At 38.4% G+C, this 27,252-nt stretch overlaps 1 protein-coding gene across 17 annotated transcripts in view; it reads right to left on the bottom strand.

Annotated features, from left to right (window-relative positions):
- The window catches only part of LOC129764511 (rab11 family-interacting protein 4A), a 244,434-nt gene that overhangs the window by 99,306 nt on the left and 117,876 nt on the right, over positions 1–27,252 (bottom strand). For 11 of the 17 annotated variants that reach the window (XM_055763654.1, XM_055763653.1, XM_055763657.1 and 8 more), the window contains 2 exons: positions 19,080–19,118; positions 13,530–13,644 (listed from right to left, as the gene is read on the bottom strand). In XM_055763654.1, the coding sequence (XP_055619629.1) occupies positions 13,530–13,644; positions 19,080–19,118 (154 nt within the window). The remainder of the gene's footprint in view (positions 1–13,529; positions 13,645–19,079; positions 19,119–27,252) is intronic. The other 6 variants (XM_055763656.1, XM_055763664.1, XM_055763668.1 and 3 more) reach the window with 3 other exon arrangements.

Raw genomic sequence — 27,252 nt, 5'->3', positions numbered from 1 at the left:
CAAAGATTATACATAAGAAAAATTGTTACTCGTGTATAGATCGTAAAATGTATTTCATTTCATACCGCCAGAATACCGATTAGCTTAGCCCTATGCAAAAAAAAATCATTAGACATATTTCGTTTCAATAGAATACAATAAAGGGTGTGTCACATCAAATTGCATCACAGAAAAAACGCTGTAGAAATTCGCCCAGTAGACCGATCCTTTTGAAAATTTTAGACAGTAAAATAAAAACTATTAAACAACTTTTGGCATTTTCTTTTTATTCATACTTCGAGCCCAAGCCCGTATGCTCGCACCTTCCTCTTTACCCCGTCCATAAGGTTCTGTACAACGTCAGGTTGTAGTTTTTTTTGAACAGAAATCCATTTTCTCTTGAAGTTCGCCTCCGATTTGACAACTTTTGGGTTCTTCCGGAGGGCCTGCTTCATAATCGCCCAATATTTCTCTATTGAGCGAAGCTCCGGGGCGTTGGGCGGGTTCATTTCCTTTGGCACGAAGGTGACCCCGTTGGCTTCGTACCACTCCAACACGTCCTTTGAATAGTGGCACGAAGCGAGATCCGGCCAGAAGATGGTCGGGCCCTCGTGCTGCTTCAATAGTGGTAGTAAGCGCTTCTGTAGGCACTCCTTAAGGTAAACCTGCCCGTTTGCCGTGCCGGTCATCACGAAGGGGGCGCTCCGCTTTCCGCAAGAGCAGATCGCTTGCCACACCATGTACTTTTTGGCAAACTTGGATAGTTTCTTGCGAATCTCCTCCGGAACGCAGAATTTGTCCTCTGCGGAGAAGAATAACAGGCCCGGCAGCTGACGAAAGTCCGCTTTGACGTAGGTTTCGTCGTCCATTACCAGGCAATGCGGCTTCGTCAGCATTTCGGTGTACAGCTTCCGGGCTCGCGTCTTCCCCACCATGTTTTGCCTTTCGTCGCGGTTAGGAGCCTTTTGAACCTTGTATGTACGCAGGCCCTCCCGCTGCTTGGTCCGCTGGACGAATGAACTTGGCAAATTCAGCTTATTGGCGACATCCCGGACGGAACTTCTCTGATCACGTCTAAACTGCTTAACTACGCGCTTGTGATCTTTTTCACTGACGGAGCATCCATTTTTGCCGTTCTTCACCTTCCGGTCGATGGTTAGGTTCTCGAAGTATCGTTTTAGTACTCTGCTGACCGTGGATTGGACGATTCCCAGCATCTTACCGATGTCCCGATGTGACAACTCCGGATTCTCGAAATGAGTGCACAGGATTAATTCACGACGCTCTTTTTCGTTCGACGACATTTTTCCAATTTACAAAAAAATTGACAGTGAAGCATGGCCAACGTGATCTATACACTCTTATCTGATTATAAGCGAAAGCTGAAGATATAATTCCTAAAAATTAAATTTCTACAGCGTTTTTTTCGTGATGCAATTTGATGTGACACACCCTTTAGTCACGAAAGTTTGTAGTTTCAATTTCAATTCCAGCTGCATAAACATCAAATACATTTCCTTTGAAATCGTTTCATTCGTTCTCCATTCGTTCTGTTTTATTGATAAATGATCGTTCTATTTTATCGATCACATTTGATCAATTTCATAGATCGTTAAAACATTTAACCAGAGAATGCGCTGTGCGTCTTTGGTTTCATGAATTTCAGTCCGGATATATGAAGAAGTGAGAAAAAAGGGACCTACAGTAAGTCCAACATGACAATCCGAAGGCAATGGAGGGAGTTCTCAAGAAACAATTCACTCGAGAGGTTGTAGAGCAATTTACATGTCAGTCAGTCACCATGATGTTTCTTGAAAATTGAAAACGCATCGGTAAAAAAGAAAGCAAAATTGATGCCTCGCGGATTGAACGAATGGATGATACTGACACCTTCTGAAGGTTTTCAATGTTCGCTTTCGTAGATGTACTTTTTTAAAGAATGCTAGATTGGGAAGGCATTCATTACAGGGAGAGAATGCATTAACCGTATTGCGAATTCCAAATTTGCAAACTCTGTTCCTATTCTCCGACAACAGAACAGCACCCACGATATCCCATAACAAAACTATGGAACATTAGGTTGCTCGTAACTAGTGATCGACTTGACGATAACTGACAATCCCAACCAACCAACGCTATATTGCAAACTGTCGCTAGCCAATTGTGGTATTCCACAATGCCGCAACGAAACTGTTTATTCCAAGGTTGCATACTCTCGGCCCACGGGATGATTATTCGAATAATCAGTTGCCCCCTTCGTGGTGCAACTCAAAACCTGTCGGTTGTAGAAGGTGCATATTTCGCAAGATTATGCCCATCATTTTTTTCTTCTACAATCCGGTCCCAGGATAGAATGCGCGGGAGAGGGTATCTGAACCTGGATACCTGGGTAAATGACTCCATTTGGTGCGTTTCACGCATCTTATTCGCTATCTATGCGCGAAGAAGCGAAGCCCCACTTTCGGAGAAAGTGAAATCATCTTCACTTAGGCTCTTTATTATAAACTTGTAATCACATGCTTAAACAAGAAACTAATTTGACTCTCATTTACAGTGCATCATAATAAACTGTCGAAGCTTGGCTAAGTTAGGGGGAAAATTTATTCACCTGATCACTTCTCGAAGGCGCACAAAGAAAGATGTGCGTCAACGCAAGTCGGAGACCCCAACCCTCATAATGATGGCGCTTAAAGCCGAGCTGAAACCAACAATGGCATATCGGGTGGCACCTCGACAAAAGGGCGGCGCTCTTACTGTTTTATCACAATTTAGATGGATTTATTCAGCGAGCGCTTGGTGTTGGTGTGGCTCTAATTTATGACTTTTCAACGATGAAGTTGGCCTTGAATCAAGACATTTTCCCGTTTTCTACGACCTACATTGAAATGGCGCTACACTCCGACGACGCTGGTGCGGGGGTTCTCTAGTAAATTGATGAAACACAAATTGAGCACATTCCTCCTCCGTTAACAGCGCCAACAAGTTCAAGTGTCACATTCTAGCTCGGACAGAGCGAATGCTCGCGTAACTGGATTGAATCGTTCAATTGCTTGAGAACGAATCTACAATTTGCCACTCTAACTGGAGGAAGTCAGTCGCTTGGAAATGTGTTTCGATCTAGGGAAGCTGATAATGGTGGCGGCATTCGTTCTAAAGAAGCAGAAAAGAACAGCACAATGACTTCCAACATGCGCATATGTCTCCCAGTGAATGTGTGGGCTTACAGAGCACAATAAGAAAAGCGAATTCGGGGGGAGTGAAGTTGCAAAACCCCATTCATGTGACGCAAACGGAACTTAGCTTCTGATGGTATTATTCTCTTATACGCCCGCGCGTAAGTCGAAACACAGCCATGGCAAGAGCAAAAAGTCGGTGTCTCGTCGTTGATCTGAATTATATTTAAATAAATGACGTTATTCATTGCCCGATCCAGCCAACAAGAAATACTATTTCTGTCAGAATACAGAACATCACAAGGGGACGGTTTCTTAATTAACTCGTATTACTGTGCTCGCATAAATCGAACAAATTGTTTGCGAAAGACCGTCATCCGATCTCACGCATATTCGTGCAGTCTGGCAGAAATTAATCATCTGTCTGACAGACTAACGAGTGTTCGAGGATGAACCGGAAAACACATATGGTTCTAATTGTTTTTGCATAAGCAATGAAAAAGATATTCTGCATAGGTATAAGCCGTTCAAGAACACAGTAGTTAGCTGTAGAAGTCATAATTTGAGACATGTTTGAGATAAAAATACAAGAGATACGCTTCCTACGATTCGCAATACTTGCAAAGTGAAATTTTAACTTTTAAAGTGGATTATATTACATTTTTTGTTCGTAGAATCCCATATACAGTCATCAGTTAAATTGTGTGTACATACATATGATTGATTCGTTAATTTGAGGTTTTTAAGGGTTAAAAAATGAAAAACAACTTTTGTTTTTTCGAGCTCCGAAAAAATAAAACAAAGAATAACTTTACTATCCACTACAGTGATAGACATTCGTTTAGCCGCACTTGGAAAAAACTTGAAACACTTACAAAACAACAAGGAATGTTCTTTTTTTTCGGGATACTTATTTGCTGTAGTGGTAGTATATTTAAGTCAATTTTATTGAAAGGCCGCGCGTCACAATCACACACACAAGGCGGCATCGGTGGATATAAACATTCAAACGACGTTTTTTCCCGAGACATACGTTTAGCCGCAGGGCATAAAAATCTGGTTTTCGCATAATCACCAAGCCTTTATCTGTGTTTTTTGAAAAAAATACTTGGAAATGTTCAATTTACAAGATAAATATTAGATGTGCAACGTAAGAAGTTGGTCAGATTAGTAATCTACGTAGAATTTAAAGGAATGGCGAAAGGTATTCTATTGACGGGAGAGGGGCGGAAAATAATAAAGATATTCAGTGACCAAAAGTTTTCTAATCGCTCGATCGTAACTAAAATTGGTCTATCTGAGAAAGTGGTACGGAATTTCTTTAAATAGTGCCTGAAATATGGGATATAACAACCTACAAATGGGAACACCAAAGTTACTTTGCGTCTTAAAGGTCGAATAAGACACGAAGCAACCAAGAAACGATGTCCTGCTCATAAATTAAGGCAGAATCGGTTGTTCCAGTAACGAAGAGACATATTGCGCGCTCCAAACATAATGTGGAAGAAATTTCAAGGGAAGCCGAAACTGATCGCCACCCATAAGCGGAACCATCTCATTTTTGCTCGGCAATACGAGGGTCACTATTTATATTTCGGGAATAGGAACAAAAACAAATAGTTAAGCTGCGAATATGTTTTTATTGTTTTTTAAAGTACTCGCCACGATGATCGATACACTTTTGCATGCGCTTAAACCAATTTTCAAAGCATTTATTCCAATCGACACGAGCCTTTTTTTTGAGCGATTGTCAAATTATGTGGGATCCAACGTGAACATAATTTTCGCACAACTAAGTGTTCATGTAAAATCGCATATATGCTGGTGGAACTAATGCTTAGGGATGCCTCAATCTCACAATAGGTTACATGACGATCTTGCTTAATCATTTCGTGCACAGCATCGAGGTTTTCTGGCACTACAGTCGATTTTGGACGACCTTCACGAAACTCGTCGGACAGCGAACTACGACCACAATTGAATTCACTATACCAGCGATACACAGTAGTTTTTGATGGAGCTTCATCGCCAAAAGTCAAATTAAGTTGATTGACGCACTCTTGTTGTGATAATCCACGTCGAAAGTCGTAAAAAATCATCGCACGAAAATGTTCACGATTCAGTTCCATTTTTTTGCCGAGACCAAACTTACAACTAAATATAAAATGAACAAATAGCGTCCGTATGACAAAATGTTCTGAGTACGTATATCGTCAAGAATGTCAAACTTTACGATGGAACCGTCAGATGGACTCACATGACATAAGTGTTGCCAATTCCCGAAATATAAATAGTGACCCTCGTACATGGAATGGAAACTGGAATGGAGAAATGTTGTATTTTTCGGAGAAAAAAAGTTCAATTTGGATGGCCCGGACTGTTATAGTTGCTATTGGTACAATTTAAGTCGACGGAATGTCGTGAGATCGAAGCGAAACTTTGGGGCGGAAGTTTGACAATGTGGGGAGCCGTTTCCTATCACAGCAAACTTCCCATTTGTTTCATTTTCACCCGAATGAACTCCGAAAAGTATCTTCGTATAATAAAGTATAATTACTGGAGGACGTTTTGATTGACCATATTGAGAATAACGCTACCGAGGATATCGTTTTTTCAGCAGGATAATGCATAGATCCACGTTTCCAAGCAATCGAAGGCATGGTTTGCTGAGAAGGACATTCCGCTTCTTGAATGACCTGCTTGCAGTCGATTGCAATCCTATAGAGAATCTATGGAGAATCTTGGCCGAGATGGTCTATGCAAACGGATGACAATTTGACACCATTTCCAGCCTCAAGGTAGTAAAATTCAGGAGTGTTGGGCTATTATCAATATGGCAACACTTTAAAAGCTGTCTGACTCGATGCCAAACGAGTTTTCAAAGTGATCCGAAATGGAGGTGGACATACTAAACTATTGGGTTACCATATCTACAGTATAATCTGTATTTCTATAGATTATTCAGACTCTTCAAAACTAAGAATCTGTAGTTACAGATTACGGGTTTTTGGGTTTTCATACAGAATAAACAGATTTTTTTTAACGTTCCAATATTAGTTATGCCTTGATGTAAATAAAATTTTCCAGCTCACCTATTTTAGTCATATAGAATTGAATCAGTCCGAATGAGTATCATCTCCTTTTGACATTCATATGTAGCGTGATGTTCCGCTTTCTCTTGTTCGATCTAAGACAAAAAAGATTCAGAGGTCTGCACCATTGGTTGGCGTTACAATTTTTTTTTCTACTAACGCATCTACCTCCTACCTACAAACCTCAAACCGATTGATCTATTGAAAAACAAACTGAAACACAAAAATTCACTCAGATTGATTCGGAAGTCAGAACATTTTATCTGAGGCGGTTCGCACACCGAAGCAATAAGCAACTAGCAATTAGCAATATGCAATAAGCAATATTATCGCCAATGGGTTTTTCCATTACATTTTTGTTGATCTCGCACACCGATGCAATACGATATCGCTGTCGCCTTTGTAGAGCAACATATATCGCTAGCAACACGACGTGTCGGTTGAAAAGCAACTTATAGCTCATAATTGGGCAAGTTTCGTTCGCCAAGCAGATTGTTTGCATAATGTCAGGCGTTTTTATTGTTTTGATTTGCGAAGTACAACAAAATATGTTGCCTGTTGCATATTGCGTATTGCTGCTTGCTAGTTACTTATTGCTGCGGTGTGCGAGCCACCTTACTCTCTTGAGCAATATATACCTAGAACAATACATCAAATCTAAAGTAGCAGGAGCAGACTGGAGGTTTTGAATGAAATGAAAAACAAATCTAGTTTAACGTGTCCGTATACTAAGCATAGCTTCATAGCAAAGGGCTGACTAAGAAATTAAAAAGTGCCCCAAACCAAATCACCAGCTCTATGGAAAATAGTGTATAGGGTACCAAATTAGAATATTAGGTAATTTTTCTGAATCCCTATATGATTCACTACAATAGGTATGGGTTTAAGCGTAGTTTTTCTTTTTTCACGTCAACCAGGCCCTTTATGATATTATATGAAGCGTTGTATACCTGCAGTGTATATGTTGCTGGTTCTTCATAGATACCATCAACATCGTCGAACCAATAATAACTGTCCCAAACAATTATACTAAATCTATTCAAATTTAAATGCAACAACAACTCATGGAACAATTGAATGTGAATCAAGAAGCCATCTTCACAACTTTGAAGAGTATAGGAGAGATCCAGATGGTCGAAGAATGAGTTCCACATGAGCTGAATGAAACCCTGCAGAAGAACCGAAAAATCATAATGCTGCTCGCCAAGTACAAAAGGAAGTCGTTTCACCGTCGGATTGCGACTGGCTACGAAAAGTGGATTTATTTCGAGAATCCTATCAAAGTTTTGGGTAAGCCCAGGCGAACCCCCATCATCGATTGCAAGGTCAAGTTGCTATGGACCAAGAAAGGAACTATTTGGAAAAAGATGGGGTTTTTTAGTTTAATGCAATAAACGTGTGTTTTCTTCAAAAAAAATTTTTGTACACCTGGAAAATGCGCATTTAGTACTACAATATAATGCTTACAAGCATTAGGACAAAATCATTGATACTGTCAATACTAACTATATTCTGTAATTCCACACATATATATATATATATTGGGCTGTCAAAAAAGTCCTGCGGTATTTCCGCGAGGTGTCGTTGTAAGCGCGTAGTTCTAGTTGTATTCATTGTATCGAGTCATACTATAGCTTGTTGGAAAGGTATTTTTGCGCGCTATAATATAGTCCTTGACAGTGTTTTGTTTGGTTAAGTCGTTCGTGAGTTATAGTGTCGCAAATATGGAGCAAAATAAAGAGAAAATCCGACATATTTTACAGTACTACTATGACAAAGGCAAAAATGCATCTCAAGCTGCCAATAAAATTTGTGCAGTTTATGGACCCGATACAGTTTCCATTTCCACCGCACCGCTGCCATGCAAATGGAACACAAAATTTTGTATTACCCGAGAACTAATCAAGTAATTGAAACCAATATATAATATTGAGATTATTCCATGTAACGGAGAAATATGTTATTTGCATGTGGTTGAAGAATGTTGAACGAGAATTGTATCTGAAAATAATCTAATATTTTAATGGTGAGTTTTGATAGAAGTACTAGGAATTTTTTAGTAAAAGGTAAATTCAACGGGGTCAATAAGAAGATCAATCGATTGGACTCATGAACTTGCACTTAGTAAGAAAACGTGAATGTTTGAAGGTATTGATAACAAAAACAAATTTTGGGCGGGACGAAGTTTGCCGGGTCAGCTAGTAATAGATAAACCTGTACAAAGATTTACACAGGCATATACATTTCCTGAATGTTAAGGTTCTTTTACTGTAAGATCCAGGCACATACAGTTCCTGAATATGATGATTAAATACATTTTTTGACGTAGGACCATTCCTATCGTTTCTGTACTGGAGTTTAAAATTTCGAAAACGAGAGCGTTATGCTTGTGATGTACGGTTTTGAGTGAAATAGTATGGTAATCACTTCTTCCGAAAGATAAAATGTCAAGTTTTCTCAAAAACTACTTTGAAAGCAAACTAATGAAATCACGAAAACCTATAAATATCGGGTGCCTGCTTTAGAATTCATCTCATTCGTGACTGATCATTGGTTGATGGATGTTGACAATTGGCAACAAAAGCACTATGAATACTGTGCTGCCAACCTTAGTTTCTATTTCGCTACCGTGATGAACGGACGTGCAAAACATTTCGCCCCAAAATCCATTCTTAGCCTGCTACGACCATAACAATGAACTTCAAACGTGTTTTACACGAAACTAGTTTTTTCAAACTAGCGTACCCGATATCTCAAGTTCTGCTGCACCGATTCGTGTCGATTTTATATGGATACAATCTAAAGGCATCTCTCTATCGCATGAACCTCTAAAAATTATATCTTTAAAATTTGACTATTATTAAAAATTGGCAAAACATATGAAAAAACGTTTTGAACCGCATTTTATTTTTCAAACGGCCGCCATTTTGTCAAAAAATATGTTTTTAACTTGTCTGAGGTTCATGCGATAGCTCTTTACTGATCCATAATCTGTTCGATTTTTTTGTTTCAGATAACCAGAAGAGCTGGAGTCGTGTACGCCATGACACAACTTTTTTTTGAACCCTCTCACTTCATCAGCTTCTAACTATTCTAGTTATGAATAATTTTTCCCCATTCAATTTTTGTTTCATTGTCAAAAGATAGATGAACAAATAATGCTATAATGGATAGTAGAAATATTCTCTGTTTTATTTTTATGAAGCTCGAAAAAACGTCCGAAATTCGTGTCTCTACGCTAGAATACCCCCTTAAGCAGAATATGAATATGATTCGTTTGCGTCTTTCATTGCAAGCATTCATTCATCGGCCTTTGTCAGTGCTACCAAATAGTTGTACTGAAGAGTCCATTTCTAAATTTCTGTAATGTTTACTCTCGCCGGCAATAATTTCGTAATCCTACGTTAACAATGCGGTCGTGCCTTGGACACCACCTTTCTAGTTTTGTTTTGCTTTCTGTCGGATACTGGATCGATGGCCTGTTTCTTTCCTGAATAAACATAAGCGAAACAACTTGATATTTATTTGGTAGTCTGTATAAGCAATAGGAACTGTAGCATTCTTAGAGCCCTATATTTCGCCTCTTGAGGAATTATATTTGTCCCATACGAGCATATAAAGCATACCAAGGATTCGTTCAATGTTCTGAAGGTGGAAATAGTGTTGATTTTGGGATATTGCTTAATACTTACAACGAAGAATAGCAAATAATAGGTGTACCGGTAAGTTACTTCGGTTTTACAACAGATGATTATTATTCCAGTTGGAAAGCTACTGTCATTGCGCTTTATTTTCAGTATATGTCAAAAAGTTGAAGCGTGAACAACATAGTTTTTTGCCACTTCGAATATGCCGAATTTCTTTCCAACGAGAGTGTTTTTGCGGGGAGTGTTACTTCATTACTTCAATATGAAGAAAAAAGCTGCGGAAAGTCATCGCATTCTGGTGAAAGTTTATGGTGACCATGCTCCAACTGAGCGAACGTGTCAGACGTGGTTTGCACGATTTAAATGTGGTAATTTTGACATGGAAGACGAAGAACGTTCCGGATCGCCAAAAAAGTTTGAAGATGAAGAATTGGAGGCTTTACTCGATCAAGATCCGTCACAAACGAAACAAGAACTTGCAGATACACTTGGAGTGGCTCAGTAAACCATATCCGATCGTTTAAAAGCAATGGGAATGATCCGAAAGATAGGACATTGGGTGCCGTATGCATTGAAGCCACGAGACGTCGAACACCGCTTTTCACGTGCGAACAACTGCTCCAACGAAATAAAAGAAAGTATTTTTTTTGCATCGAATCGTTACTGGCGATGAAAAGTGGGTCCTTTACGACGATCCTAAACGTCGGGCAACGTATGGATACCCCGGCCATGCATCAACATCGACGGCAGCGCGGAATATTCACGGCCAGAAGGTTATGCTGTCTATTGGTGGGAGCAGCTGGGTGTGGCATACTACGAGCTGCTAAAACCGAATGAAACCATTATGGGGGACATTTATCGACGACAATTGATGCGTTTAAGCCGTGCACTGAAGGAAAAACGGCCACAATACGAGCAAAGACACGATAAAGTTATTTTGCAGCACCACAATGCTCGGAAGCATGTCGCGAAACCGGTCAAAACATACTTGGAAACACTGAAATGGGAGGTCCTATCTCACCCGCCGTATACTCCAGACTTTGCTCCGTCCGATTACTGTCTTTTTCGATCGATGCAACATGGCCTGGTTGACCAGCACTTCTCCAATTTTGATGAAGTCAAAAATTGGATCGATTCGTGGTTAGCCGACAAGCCGGCCGATTATTTCCGCAAAGGGATCCGTGAATTGCCAGATAGATGAGAAAAAGTTTTGACTAGCGATGTGCAATACTTTGAATATTAAATGTGTAACCATTTTTGCAAAATAAAGCATTAATTTAAAAAAAAACCAAGAAACTTACCGGTACTTACCGGAATAACATGTCAAAGGAAATGTCATGTCGTGCTCACTAGAGCTAACTGAACAAAAAATGTCTGAGTCATCACAATTTTGAATATATCTGAATAAGTTGAAGTGAAAACGCGATTGTCATACTTATATTGCAAGAATACATTTCCAAATACCCTTAAGAAAATTAATATGAAAAGAATCTGCCTTTCGGCTGGGAAATTCAAGGATCAAACGACAAACCCATTAAAGTTCTAGTCACATAGAATCCAGAATAACAGGTCCACTTCATAACATAAAAAGCGCAGAAGAAATTTAGCTTCAACGAATACTCAAAATTGACTACCAAACCAAATCATATCCAAAAATATTTAATCATAAGCAACTGCGAACGCTGGGTGTAATTTCACAATAATTTCTCAATAGTCACAAGCCTTCGCTGACCGACCATCCCAACGAATAACACCAAATAACTCAATTATCGAATTGTTCGTTTTATGCTGTAACAATTGTTATTTTCAATCACTAGCCACGTGGGGTCTCTTTCTCAATGCAGACATATAAACATAGCCTATTTCAAGTTTCTTTAGCCATCAATGTAGCCGATAATCGCGTGAAAATCAGCACTGAATAATATTTTCCACTTTTTTTTTTTTTTTATCTTCGCTTATTTTTCGTCGGCCTATTTCCGCCACTTTAGTGCCAATCACCGACATCAGGGAGGCGACTCCACCTGTTCCTACCTATCAGACTCAACAACTCATGAGCCGGGCCAACTTCTTTTACTTCCGCTCCGAAGGAAGACGTAACCAGAGATTTTTCGCCTCAGAAAATCCCAACGACGCCAGCTGGGATTGAACCCAGGCCGATCGGATTGTGAGGCTGTTACGCTAACCATACAACCACTGGCGCCGTCAATATTTTCCACTTGTTTCGTTTCCAAATAGCGGCTAATTTTACATGCCCGATTTGGTTTTGTATTCGCTTAATTCAATATTTTTCAATACATATAACTGAGATGCAACTGCATTCCAGTTGTTACAAACGTGTTCTGTGGCTGCAAACTAATACCCATCCCGCATACGATTTTATGATCATTGGCGTTTATTGGTCAGCATTCCTATTTTCGTGGAGAAGAAATCAATTAAGTTATTCCCGCTTCTGCATACGCTTCGGAGCAAGCAGTTGAGCTAATACCCAACAACTGATGCCCCTATTTTACGCACACAACAATCCCATTGCCGAGATAAAGCCAACCTTGTGAGCGGGGGTGTGAGGAAGCACATCATCACCGGCATGCTTCTCTGATTGATGTCTATTGTCACCAACCCATTTTCCGACTTCTGTTTGTCCCATCATCAATCCACATCTGTTCGTAGCAGGGCAGTTTGTTGACCTCGCGCGCTCAGGCGGCCCAGTTTGTTTGGGCAGGTCTAGCAGACACACTCTAGCAAACGCCTCCGACGAGATGCGTCGATACCCTTCCTTGGTTGATGGTTGATGGAAATCCAGAAACTGATTATGTTTAATCACTGGTTTTGCTAAACTGAGCAGTATACATCACGTATCATGGGGAAGCCACACGTGCTGAGTAGTTGCTGTTGTGCGCATTGAAGCGAGTTGATTAGTTCCTGTCACGCTAACTTTGAAGAAACTGAACACAAAATGGGCTTACAGAGCGCCTGCTTTTTGGAGAGGGAGTTTCTAACGGATGCGGAACAATTGTTTGCATGCTCGCTTAGAATAAAGTAGAATGACAAAACGTTTCCCATTGTTCGAGCACTCAAAATAACTAGACGGGATCCAGTTGTTTCAAAATCGTCGCAAAGCATCGTATTCATCTATAATACCTTCCTATGACAATCCCTGTAGTCTTATTCATAAGAGATAAACTAATTAACAATCGGGGGCCCTTTTTGCCTCCAATCAATCATGCGCTAATTTATAAATCAACACGGTTTTTAAACGAGCTGTTAATTAGTCAATTTCCACGCCAGCTATTAAGTTAACCTCGCGCGTTCAGACGTATGCTGCCGCGAAACTCCCACACAATCCTGCCTCCGTTGCCTCTTGATGAGCTCATGTGTCTATGCTAAGCACAGCGACGGTACGCTCCCGCATATAACCGCAGCAGCATCAACAGACCTCCCTCCAAAGCGTACCATTGAATATGATCCACTTGCTCAGTTGATTTTATTTTCGGACAAACGGACGAACGGCCAAACGACACGCATCGCGATTAGTATGATTAGTAGTAGCGAGAATCTCCAGCGGCTAGCGGCCGAGAATCGCGAGGAAAATTAGACCCAGAGCAAAAATACCAAGAACAAACAACACTCCACCCACTCACCTTATGATTTAAGTCTTGCACGTCCTCCAAACTTACATCGCTATACATGTCTTCCGCTGTATCACAGTTTGAGCTCCGGCCGGACGAGTTGAAACTCGATGATCTGTACAGATGACTGTGCGAAAAGGGAGAGACGAAAAGTGGTTATAGCAAGCGTATAAAATCGGGGGGTTGAAATATTTCAAACAAGTGTGATTATGGCGAACTGGATACCGCAATGGGCCTGATTCTCGAATACACTTCACGGTGGAAACGAAATGAACGGCACGCCATTGAACTACGTTTTACGAGTTAGTGAAGTGTCGAAGATAATAATGAGTTTTCAGGCAGAATGAGCACTTTTCAAATAAAAAATCATTAATGAAAATTAACTTCTTCGTATCAAACTGGTACTCAATGTGAGTGGAAAACTTTGTTTTCTTCATATGATATGACAATCTCATACAAAAATTTCATCTGAAGATAATTATAATGATAAATTTAGTGGGAAGCTAATCTCGCATCCAGATGTCGACACCGTACCGTTATCATCGCGGATACGTTTCATTCCGTTTCCATCGTGAAGTGTATTCGTAGTGTATTCGAGAATCAGGCCCAATGTCGAGCTGTAGTGTTGGTAGTAAAATTTCTGACTTGAGTGAAGAATAACTAGTTTGTCTTCGGAAGTTTGAAGTGAACAATTTCTTTGTTATACAATATTAGACATCAAATTGGCAAGCATTCACAAAACTGTTTATTAAACTGATGCTAACTTTAGAAACCAAGAATCGGTTTCGATTTCATTTTCAGGTGAACAAACGCTCTTTGAAAATAAATAATTTAATGACGAGTTTCGTCTTGTTCATTATTGATTAATCTAATATGTTTGTTCAAAACAATACTATCATCTACCATTTTGAATATGGAAATTCATTACATTACAGCTCATGAAATGAAAAGTTGATGTTTCAATTTCCTGAATATTTCGAAACGCTCGAAGAACATCTGTTGTCTGTTTGTTGAGTGTTATATAGTTAAACCTTTAAAAAAAACAGTGAAAAATCAGTTGATGTACAAGTACAGTTAATATAATGGTAATATTTGCTTCATTATCGATGCATTGTCAAACAAATCAAATTTCGGATTTCGGATTCTGAAAAAAATATAGGAGGTTGTGTCCAAGATACGACCGCACTGTTGACGTAGAACTTCGCTGTTATTTCGCTTGTTTATTCCTTCGGATATTATTCTATAATGCTGTGAAATTTTAGAAACAACTGCTTAGTAGAATACCCTCTGAGATGTTTTTTCATTGTAGAATCAATTGCAATAATTGATTGAAGATTCATTCTTGCCTTCGCAGAACAATACACTAACTGATCGTATGTCGCAATTTATTTCATGTCAATGCATTGAAAATTTACCTCGAACGCTATTCCGGTGGGCTTTTTCGCAATTGACATAGACTCGTTACAGTCGAACAAGCGAAATAAACTCTTTTTGTTAATACCAACAACCTCGAAAACAGTAGCATTGCTTCATTATGATTAAGATTAGCGCAAATGCAATCCTAGTTGAAGGCAATTTTGCGAATGGCACGCGAACTCAAATAACATTCCAGTACGACATTCAAGATGCTTGGTATTCCCCAATGGTTTTTTGGCGCACAACCCTTAATGCCTGCTTCGCCATAACGTCAGTTTAATGCATTCATGCATGTCAAAGGCACCAACGAAGTCCTTATGATGACGAAAAACAAACAATGTTAACTGCTTGGAAAAAGACTGAATTATGCCATACAGCTTGTACTCTGCTGTAACACCCATCGATGCGAATTCGCTGATGAGTTTGTCAAGAGCGACCGCCTTCACCACCAGCGGGGGGAGCTTAAATCTGATTGCTGCCTGGGTAATGGCGTTGACATTTTCGACCGACGCGCCGAAGTCCCGCCCGCGAAGTCACACACGCGAAGGCTCTGTTCAGTGCGAGCGCTTTTTCACATCGCGTGCATCATTGGATGACGCTTCGTTTTTTGCAGTGCTCGAGCCATCCTTCCTGTTCTTCTTGCTCATCACACACTACGCGAAGCGGAAAGAAAAATACACGATACGAATAACGCGAAAAACGAACTGGAAAACTACACGACGATATTCAAGTTGAATTAACACTGGTGGGGTCCAATCTTGGATCGAAGCACAGCGAAAGCAAAGTGAACTGGATTGCTCAACAGTCCGATGCCGAATGAAAGTTTGCCTCAGCGAGATCCACTGTTTATACTCTAGGCAAGTGTTCTCCTTCATTCTTCTTCTTTTCCTTTGTTCACGGAGACTTTTAATCTTACGATTTGCCCTTCGTTGCTCGTCGATAAGTTGCTCGTTATTGATAGCTTTGTTCGGGAAAGCACACAAATGGACAGAATAAATGTATGGGAAAATGGAAACGCTTAAAGTGTTCATGTATTTTAACCATTTACAAACCAGGAGATTCTAATGTATAACATACTAAACAAATCTTAGGGAATTTCCGATTCGTTTAGTATGTAAATCGCCTAAATCCGTTCGTGGTAAAAATAGTTATTAACGTTAACTTTATTTCATAGAAACGTGACCTGTTTGCTGATTTGGCACGCTTAATGAAAGACGTAGTTCTACGTAAAAAAATCCACCTAAATTTTCTTATGTCACTTTTTACAAATGTCAATTAATGAGTTATGTTCTCATTTTATTATCATTTCACCAGAGCTGTTCTTGTGCAATTACTGCGGCTTCAATCATATTCGGTACCATGGAGAATTGATAATACTAAAACTAAAACTTAACTAAAAAAAAATACATCGGTTCCTATTTGTCGTCTCTGTGAAAACAGTGTAGAACAATAGCAACAAAAATGAGAGACTTTATATTTTCACACAACCAGAAATCCAAGATGATGCTGGGCCAACGTCATATAAGAATTCCAACAGAGGTTCATTTTCTTCTGTTGTCGACTCGGGAATAAATACAAACTAATAAGGAAACTTCCAAAATAAAACGTATGATTGTTATCATACGTCATTCTGGTATTCTGGGACCAATGGATGCCAACCAAATAATTGAAAATTTGAAATAGCTGGAAAAATACTAGAAGAATCGATTTCTTCTTATTTTCTCTATTTTGTTTATATTGACCCGGCAAACTACGTTCCGCCCAAATTGACATTTTCTTACTAAGAGAACCCTCATGCGTTTAATCCCCGAACTATTCGGTAATAGATCTTCAAATAGGTCTTTTCACAAGGCTGAGGTGAATGAATTTTGTAGTTTACAGCTTCTGTAATAGAAAGGAAATAAATGCGCAACAATCACGGTGGTGTGAAGCAACTAAGTCTATCTATTACCTCATTTTATGTTGTTTGAATGCTTATTCCACTTGAAAATCTATTTCCACTTTCGAGCAAAAATCATTTTTGTTAGCGCTAACATCGAATGGACTATCAACGCTTATGAGGATGGTAAATGTAAAACATATGGGAATACCATTACACGAATTTTCCAACTTTTCTTTAGAGTTTTCCAAAACAAATCCGATGTTTCTCTCTGCTTTATTCTTCTACGGGAAAAGACAAATACAACAAAATAAAGACGGCCCAAATCGGACCATTCCTTCCTCGAGTTTTACGCTTACCAACACTTTCATTTTTTATTGACATAGATAAAAATTACGATGTACAGTGACAGTGTCAGTAAGAAGCATGTTCTATTTGTTTTAATTTTTATTCTAAATAATCCTGACTTTTTATGCATCTCTATGGAATTTTTGAAAGCTAGAATTCCTCGTATAGGTTTTTTTTCCTATTCTACTTCGTTGTTTATTGCGTAATATTGCGTGTTTGTTTCTCTGTTTCTCTATTTGGGAAAAGCAAAATTAATGCCATACCTTTTTGGGATAAAATTTTACTGAAGAATTAAGAAGGAAGGAGAAATATCTGGAAGACTGTGTAAAAGATGAACAATTGACATACGCTTTTCATTTATTATCAAATTGGTCTTGAAATCAGTTGTTGTGTGAAATTTTGAATATTGATAAATATTCATTGATCATCATTCCAATAGCAGCACCAACATAAACATTTTCCAAACTGACAACCTTTTCCTGATAAAACTGAATGCTAAAGGGAGACAGAATAGTGAAAAAACACCATACCGTACATCTGTGTGCTTATGGCAAGACGAAAGACGATAAACATCGTAAAGGTCTTCGATGTGAGTGGACCGGAATATTCTCACAACTGAGAGAAAAGAATATAATTTTAAGATGGGCAACAAACTTGAAAATGACTAAAAAATTAAAAAAAGCTGGATAAAACTGTAAAAACTGGATTTTTTTTTTGTTTTTCGCTGGCATACTTAAAAAACTGGCAATATCCAGGAAAAACTGAAAGGTTGGCAACTAGGTAGGACGCAGAATAAGCAGAATTTTTTAATTTGATACATACAACAGTCAATTGAAAAATTTCATCACGGACACAAACCACTCTGAATTGCATCCGATTTATGTTTGTTTCATTTTTATTCCTACTCCGATGCAGGCGCACGAACGTTTTTATAGCACCAAGTACGCAGCCGGACAAATGGACATTTTAATGATCAAGCTTTATGGCAAATCAAAGACCTCTCTATTCTGCAAGGCGAATGACATGGTGAGTGACTAGACGGAGTTTTAGCTTTGTTTTGCAAATAATGAACAATGAAAAACATAAAGATAGGCTCCGGGGTACGGAATTCACGATTAGATATGAGTGATAATTGTTAGCGTGCAGTCTATTATCTGAACTAGAAATGTATTGAATGACTATTTGGGTCATTATTAGTATTTGGTTGAGATTATATTTCGAATTGCAACTTCGAATAGGTGCGAGCTACAATGTAAATTCAACACGACGTGTGTTTGGCGCTGACCAATCGTTCACGAGAACCTCCAGCCAAGGTTCACTGCAAGTTTTAATCTAAAATTCTTTTCAGTGATATTCTATTCTGTCTCGCTTACTTTGTAAGATAAAAACGTATAATTAACACAAAACCAAATCGTCTCAAACGCATGTAACAGTACCATTCGTACGCATCGAAAGCACAAACGGATGAAAATCTCTTGTTGAACAGTGACCAAGACAAGCTTTGTCACAAAGCCGAATCAAAGTTCGAGCTAAATATTCCATCTCCTACACTAAGCGCATTGGTTAATCGGCCTGCTGAAGGTCAGCAGCTTGTCTCTCCGACTTGACAATTACAGCCAATTTGGGATTTTCAAACGAGAGAGTTTGGGATGGAGTGCTACGGGGGGACCGAGCGGTATGTTTCCAACAGACCCCATATATAGCACCGAGCGCATGGCAAACGCACTAGAGAGTATTAGTATTCAAATCAGTCGTTCCATTTCGTATACCGCTATTCTTTACCTATCTGTGTTACAATATCCGCCTGCTGCTATATTGTTCCAGTCCAGACACTGTCAACATGGGTCGGCTTAATTCTCGATAAAAGGCTTGGTTTGCCAAAAATGACACTTGTTCTTGTAAACGAAAACGATACTTACTTGGCTAAGGCATTGGATCCCAGCTGTCTTTTTCCAGAGCTGGAAAGAAGAAAGGGATAAATTTATTAATTATTTTGGCGAGCACTCGCTGACACATTAAAAAGCCCAAGCAGTGTTAAAAGCGATTCCTATATCCTAACACCTATAGTCCGTGCCCTTTACCATTTACCGGAGCGTGTTCGAAAATTTACATCGCGTAAACTCCAAATTAGCGACAGATTTTGGTCGATTGTTGTTCCTTTGTAGGCACGTACAACCGATATCTACCAAAACGTAGCGTTTTTTCCGGGTGGTGTTCAAGTACATTTGAATTCGCTAGAGACAGATGGATGACTTTATTCGGCCGTGTTTATAATGACTTTGTCCTCCGCGCTACAGAAATACTTCTACAAGGAAGCTGATCGCATTGGGTTGCGATTCGGTCTGCGTAGATGTGTGTCATAAGTGGCGTGGGTGAATTTCATTGCTAAATCTGCTGTGGGGTGTGAAAGAAAGGAGAAGTAACACAGTGGAACGACGACTCATGTTTAATATGAAAGGCATTCGATGTATGTCGGATTAAACGCTTATAAATTTAGCTTTCTCACGAATTACAAAATAATTCGAGAATTTCTGGCACAATTCCAGTTGTTTGGTGACTTAATTTTTCAATTAACGAAACCATTCGATTAATTCGATGGAGTCATATGTTAAACAATGTACACTTGATTCAAAATCAACTAACTTTCAAATGATGTTCAATGACATGCTTTTCGTATATCAACTAATAATAAGCTCCACTATTCTTGTCAAATTTGCAATGTGTAATTTTTGTGTGTTGTGATTGTGAAAACGATTGGGAAGGAGTGGAAAAAACAAGTACTTTTTAGATAATCACTTCGAATATACCTTGCTAAAGACCGTTGTGGAACACACATACATAATTATCGTATTGCCCTACTTTGACCCGATACAAGATACATAATTTGGATTAATAATAGAGATCAATAAAAAACTCAAAAGTGTAATTTTCAACGAAATGCATACATATAGCAATTCACAATGGCATATTTTCGCGTATCTAGTTGAAGTTTTTATAAACTCTTATCGAAAGCTTTGTGTACATGGTTTCCGATGTCCTGATGGCTGCTGATAAAACAGTTGTCCAATATAATGAAAATATGTTAACAACCGGAAAGACAACATGTGCAGTCACCGTTATCAGTCGATGTCAGTGGTACAACTTATTTTTGTACAATAGTACGAGTACGGAATGACAATTTATCGAAAATTTTAATCTTTCCTTATACCATCAAGCTTCTTTGCCAGAGTGTACTTAATATCCGACCACAAATGTTAGATGATGATGTAAACACTTCTTAGTAGTCATTGATAAAATTCTGAGATATAACCGCAAGGTAGACGTAGGACTACCGCAGGCTTAGTAGAGATTTGTTTGAAGTGGTATCTGAATCAATTCTCAATGAATGAATGAATAGTTTGACAAAACGTTGAAAGTTTTTCTCGTGCGAGTGTGATTGGATGATCACAAGTATGGAATTATTTATACAATGATACATATTAAATTAAACTCATTTGAACTTGTTGGTGGCATTCCGATTACCACAAATGCAAGCATCGTCAATGAGTTACGTTGTTATGATCTCAATAGCTTGCTTTCAATGCAATTTTCAAAATAATGTTTTCGGTTAAATAAGTAACAAATATATAACTCTTAGACATTTTATCTTTCGAATAAAGTATTTATCATACCACTTCGTTCAGCCGGAAAAGAATTATTAACACTCAAAGGAGGAATACATTCCATTTTCGTATAATTAATACTCCTTTCGCCGACAATTGGCATTGTTTTGGCATTCTTTCTTGAAAGCTGAGGATTTTTTACATAACATATCTTGATATCAGAGATGCTTTTTTTCGTTTTCGAGTTATGATTTTTCAAAATTTACCGATGGTTCGAAAAGGGGGAAACCCCTTGGTTCGATCCCCGCTTAACATCGTTTGAATTTTTTTTTGGGGTACAATCCCAAGCTGACGTTCAGTCTGAGGGAAAGAGATGTCGGCTCCCATACATACAAGTAGTTTAAAATTTTTGAAAATGGTGTTTTTATTTGTTCATTTCACTCTTCAGCACACGAGAATGTATTTTTTTTCTGCCGAAAATGATATGTTTTCTGCCAAAGCTAATTAGGATATACTAGCGATCAGAAGGCAGCGGCAGCGAGGCAGGAAATTGCTTTTCTCAAGGCCGAAAATGAAAAGTTCAGTTTTAGTCTTTCAAATTGGCATTTTTCAATGCAAGAATCGAATGAAACGAGAAAAATTAAAGCTCTAATAATAAAAAACCATACCAACCAAACGCAAACTTCATAGCAAATTTTTATTCTATTCAACAGGCGCATAATTCATAGCAAAATGCAATGACACAGCTAAGCTGCGCTAGCGATCGGCAAATCAACAATATTTCCAAATAGTCGATCGCTGTCTAGACTGACACTAAAAGAGAATGTCGCAGAGTTGAGTAATTTATGCATTCGTACAAAAAAAGCTGCCACGCCTCAAGGTATCCCTCGGTCAACGCTCATCGGCCACAACTCCGGTGGATCCTTACCCAAACTAAGATCAAAACTCCCGTGCTTGCTCGTGACCAGGATCAGGAGTATCTGCTCCACCTGCTTGATCTAACATTCGTTTTTATGAGCTCTGATATCCGTTGTATAGCTTTTGAATTGGCAAAAAAAACTTGAAACACCTTTTAATACGAAAAACATAATTGCTGGCTGAGATTTCTAGAGTGGAATCCCTCCGTGAACCTACATCAGCAACGAGAGCTATGGGGTTCAATAAGCCAACCGTAAAGAGGTTTTGTTTGAAGTCGAAATACATTAATTTGTTTTGTTTATCATTCAAATTATGTTTCATTTGCCACTATCTCATTTCTTTTCAAGTGTCCAGATGGTATATGAATAGTCTCCTCGTAGTTCGTACTTATTGTAACAAGTTTTCATTCATTTTTCTCAAGGTGTTGATTTTTTTTATTGTATTCTATCCAAATTCGATTTCTACACCCAAAATTATTTTTCAGCAATAATTGTTTCCCCGATTTATTACATTAAATGAACCAAAATAACAGAAAATGTCATGACTCTCAAATACTGGTAAGCATTTGTATAATATATATAGTACAGCAATCAATATGATTGCTATTATATGAACGAGCGAAACAAGATACGAACATACTTTGCCACATACACGGCCCAGACCGAGATGGATATAGACCTCCTTTATGCTCTTCTTTTCACTCTTAAAAAACACTTTCCAACTTCATTTTATAATGAGGTGTACTATAATCACCCATTTACGCAACAACACCAGTAGTGGATAGCATGGTCGTGTAAAACAGCCTTGCATTGCAGCCGGCCTTGGTTCGATCCCCTTTAACATCGTTTGGACTTTTTTTGGATGCAATCCCAAAAGAGATGAGAAAAGAGATGTCTACTCCCATACATACAAATGTTTGTTTGAGACAGATGATTTTATTTACTCATTTGACGCTTCAGGACAAGAAAAAAATACTTTCTATCGAAGTTGAAATGTTTTTCGGACAACGTAGTTTGGATGTACTTAACAAATGATCAACAGAGATCTGTAGATTTTTTTTATGAAGATTCTGTGACGATTTGAAGTCAAAGAGACACGGAAGATTTTAGAAATATGGGAAAATCTATAGGGTGTCGGTTTTACCCTGATTTCCCCTAGTCTTAGGTAAAAAATACATTTTTTGAAAAAAAAATGGGTGGGTTATATCTATGATATAACCGCAAGGTTGACGTGGGACTATCTCAGCTTAGCAATCATTTGTTTGTGTTGATTAAATTTTTGATTGAATGAAATAATTTCCGACATGCATGAATTTGCAATGCCAGTTTCCCCACGCTCCATGGATTAGAAGTCTGTGTTAGAGAAACACATTTCAGTCGGAATAAAAATACCCCCAACTTGCATGTATTTGCAATGCCAATTTCCCCACACTCCATGGAATTAAAGTCTGTGTTAGGGAAGCACATTTCGGTCGGAACAAACATATCCCCGACTTGCAAGTATTTGCAATGACGATTTCTCCAAGGCTACTTGGTTTTGATGGCTGTGTTGGGGAAACCGTAAAACGGGCAAATCCAAACGAGGCAGTTAGGGCGTTTTGATAACGCTTAACATTTTACAGTTATTCAATTATTTATCTTATGAAAAATAACATTTTATTAATCGCGATAGAAGCGTAGAAATATTCCTTATCAATTGATGCAAACATCTTTTCGATCCAGTAAGAAATGTTCGAGATATAAGCATTCGGCATCTTTCATTTCTCCCTGCATTCTCTGTGTTTAGGTTTTCATTTTACCCCCCATATACTCCGGTTAGACGTAGTCCCACGTCAAAATTGAATACCTCGAAGAGAACCGATGGTCTGCGCGGCTTTCTAGAAGCAGTTGAAGATGAAAGACTCATGATTCATTTTTGTCATCCCGAGAACAATATACGTCGCGATTTGTTTCATTGTGTCATTTCACGCATTACACTAAGTATTCATCGCGAACGCTAGTGCGGCGGTCTCTTTCACAGTTGACACACATTCGGTCACATGCGATTAGATATTTGTTGTACCAATTATTTTATACTTCGTAGTTACTTCAATCTACCTTATGTTTTATCCCTTTTTGTTTATTTTTTTAGCTCATTAGTATTTCAGCTGTAACAGAGCCGGGTTTCAATCGTGTACATGTTACATGTTTAGATTTCTATAAATTGCAATTTACACAGTAGTTAGTACCCATTTGGGCGTAAGAGTATTTTTTTTCTGTTCCATTACATTATGGTAAATTACACAGTGGTAGTCATTTAGGCGTAAGAGTATCCTTTCTGTTCATCCATTCTTCAGGAGACCGGACAGCAGAGACAGTTGATTTTGATCATTTTTGAGTTATTAATAGCACAATAGGCCGATGTTTCAGAGCAGTTGTATGGAGCAGAGCAGTTGTATGGATGAATCGATCTTTGTTCCACCGTGGATCAATCTCCATCGCTAATGATGGTTGCGTGGACGAAGTTATTCTATAACAACACAAAGATGATCAATTGTGGGCCCTGAGTTATGTAACCACGATCGATCGCTTAGTAAGCGAACGCGCAACCAATGTGGCTACGAAGACCTCCAATCTACCTTAGGTAAAGCGTAAAATCAAAATATGTGCGTGTGATAGAAAAACACGGGAGTGTTACTCTACCGAACAAAATTGCTCCGTTGTATGCGATTTTTCCCATTCACAAAACCATCGACACTCCAAAGTGGTATCGCTCTTTGGCTTTATATCGAGCAAAACCGCTGTGTGTAATATTAGCACTAATAAAACCTGTTGACTGCTCGCTAGCATGAGCGGGACTGTGTGTCTGAAGCCGCGAATTGCTTGTTTAGACCTAATAAGGTAAAACGGGTGGAACTTAAATCGCAATATTTCTTTTTTCCACAGTGTCCGGGACAATGAATGCTGCAATTGCATTTCGTGCGAGCGATTTACGACCATTACGTAGTTAACTAATAGTGGTTGTGGACTTTGTCGACCCTCAAAATCATTTTTCGTTTATGTCGACCCGTGGGAAGCGGATATCGACTCTAAGAGGATATATGAAGATTATGAAGGTTTTGATTTTCGTTCTGGCTGGAGGTAAGAAATACAAAATTTCAAAATAAATTCTCTCCAAAATGTGCCGATTATTACCAGGGGCATATTGAACTTATTATTCGGAATAATACAGCTGTTTCTTTTTCATTTAGAAAAAATAACTCATTTCTTCGTTGAGTGTTGCTTTAGTTCAAACTTCATTCCAACATTGTTGACACGTTGAACCCCGAATTGTTCTTGCTGCGTTTTCCATCCAGCCCGCATAACGAACATTTGCACAATATCAAAGATACCTCTTGTAAAAATAGGAAACAGTTAGAAATTCGACTAGAAAGTGCTCACATTTAGTAAAACACCCGAAAACAAATCATATATATTTTTATTTTCTTATTTTCTAACGTCAGTCTCAGTCAGTCAGAGCTTTCCTACCAAAAAGCTCAACTTGTTAAAAACTACATACATTACAATCAGAAACTAGTTTTCTAGTAACGAAAATCCCCTGATTATATTACCCCCAATAACAATTAGATTCATATATAAATATTTTTTTACGCGAGACTACGTCTTTCATTGCTATATCGATGTGTAAGTTCAAAGTTTCAAAAACGAGAGAGCGTTTATACCGCTTTGCCGGCTAAAAGATGTGACACGACAATCATTTCATTCGAAGTATAAAATAAGAGAAGATCCAAAAATTTGTTTCAATAGCACAAACACTGCACTCAATTATGACAGTGCAGGGGTTGTAGCATGTTCTCGCCGCCATTCAAAGCACTGTGCTCTCTCTAACTAATCCGTTTCTATTTTGCTTCCGGTCTGAGCAAAGGCGATACATGTAAGCGTTGTGCTCGTATGTATTTGCAGACCGGATTTTTTTTTTCTCTACACAGATGTAAAATCAAGCAGCTTGGGAAAATCGTCATTGCGGGTACTTTTGTACTCGCTTGCATTTTTGCAGATCGGAATGTGTTTCCCTAACATAACGACGATCTAAGCAAGCTCCGAGGAATTTCGATGTAATTGGCCCTTTTCAGGGCTGCCAAAACTTGTACCAAAGAATACTTAGTTCCTAAATTTCTATGATTTTGTTCTGACCGGCACTAATATCATAGTCCTATGTTAATAATGCGATAACGTCTTGAACACCACTCTTCTGGCTTTTACGTAGGATAACTTGTCTCTAGGGATCATATTGAGGTACAAGTTGAAAAAGGAAAATCGCTCGCATCGTGAGGAATGTCCAATTTGGAACGCTTATTGTTCGGTCAATTTCTTATAGATTCACAAGATATTTGCATCAATCATTAACTGCCACTATGTACTTAACACTTATTACATTGTTGAAAATTATATATTTTATGAAACTAACTATCGAACAATTGAAAAATGTGGAGCATCATCTGCATGAAAATCCCGCGTTCTGATTGTTCGAGCACAAGCAATCTGTCCTTCCCATTTGCTCATACAATACTTATATGGTTTCTTGTAGTTCAATATATGTTTTTCGAATAAATCGGCCAGATGCTTCTCAAAAAAGTGTTTTCCAATTTTTTTTACTGTAATTGAAACTGACCGAAAAGTAGAATATTTTGGTGATGCGGGTAAAATAGACATTTGGTGAGGGTAAAATGGATAGGTTTGTAATATACGAAGTGTTTTTATTATTGTTCGCGAGAGGAATATTCTTTTTGATGTTGAAAACCCGAATTAATCTTCCTTATCGTGCTTTTCAGCAGCTTAATATCGAGGCCGCAAAAATTACATCCACATGCAAAATTATTCGTGCTTTTGCGTTATTGTTTCCCTATCCCATTGTATACAGGGTGATTTTTTTTCTTTTTTTTTTTTGGTCCCCACTCACCCCATCTCGAAGAAACTCTCGCTTTAGCTTCCTAGAGTTTGGCTCCATTTCATTTGAAAACAGATAACAATAGATGGAATAATGAGACAATGTTATTATGAGGAGGCGAGCGGACAGAATTATAAGTACACTGATAATGGGATCCCAGTGAAAAATATTATTTCTTTTAAGGGATCCAATTAGAACAATTAGAACAATATTTAAAATATGAGTAACGAAAAACACAATATACGGGAAAAGCGGTTAAAATGAACACCCATTTACTGCGTCCACATACTGTTACAATTTCCGTCCTTCGAAGAATATTATAGCTTAACTAACTGTTGTTCAAGATATCAAACGGTTTTTGTTATAAAAAATAAAAATAGTACATTTTTCATTAAAAGAAAATGAGATGTAAAATCGAGCATTTCTTTAATCGTGCGGTTAAACTGATCACATGGTGGTGGTAACATGAACAACTACACATATCATGCTAAATGGGATAGATTTATGCGTTGTTCCTTTGTTTAAATCATTATTGAAATAGTAGGTACATGTATGGATCAAGCTGAGCTTATTCACCTAGAGAAGTAATTAAAATTTACTCATACGTGCGAAAAAGTGCGAAAGGTTTGGTTTTGGTCGAGGTGGC

This window comes from Toxorhynchites rutilus, chromosome 2 (assembly GCF_029784135.1).
Source record: "Toxorhynchites rutilus septentrionalis strain SRP chromosome 2, ASM2978413v1, whole genome shotgun sequence".
Taxonomy (NCBI): domain Eukaryota; kingdom Metazoa; phylum Arthropoda; class Insecta; order Diptera; family Culicidae; genus Toxorhynchites; species Toxorhynchites rutilus.
The sequence above is the reverse complement of the archived record's forward strand: the minus strand, read 5'-3'. Positions and strand labels throughout refer to the sequence as shown.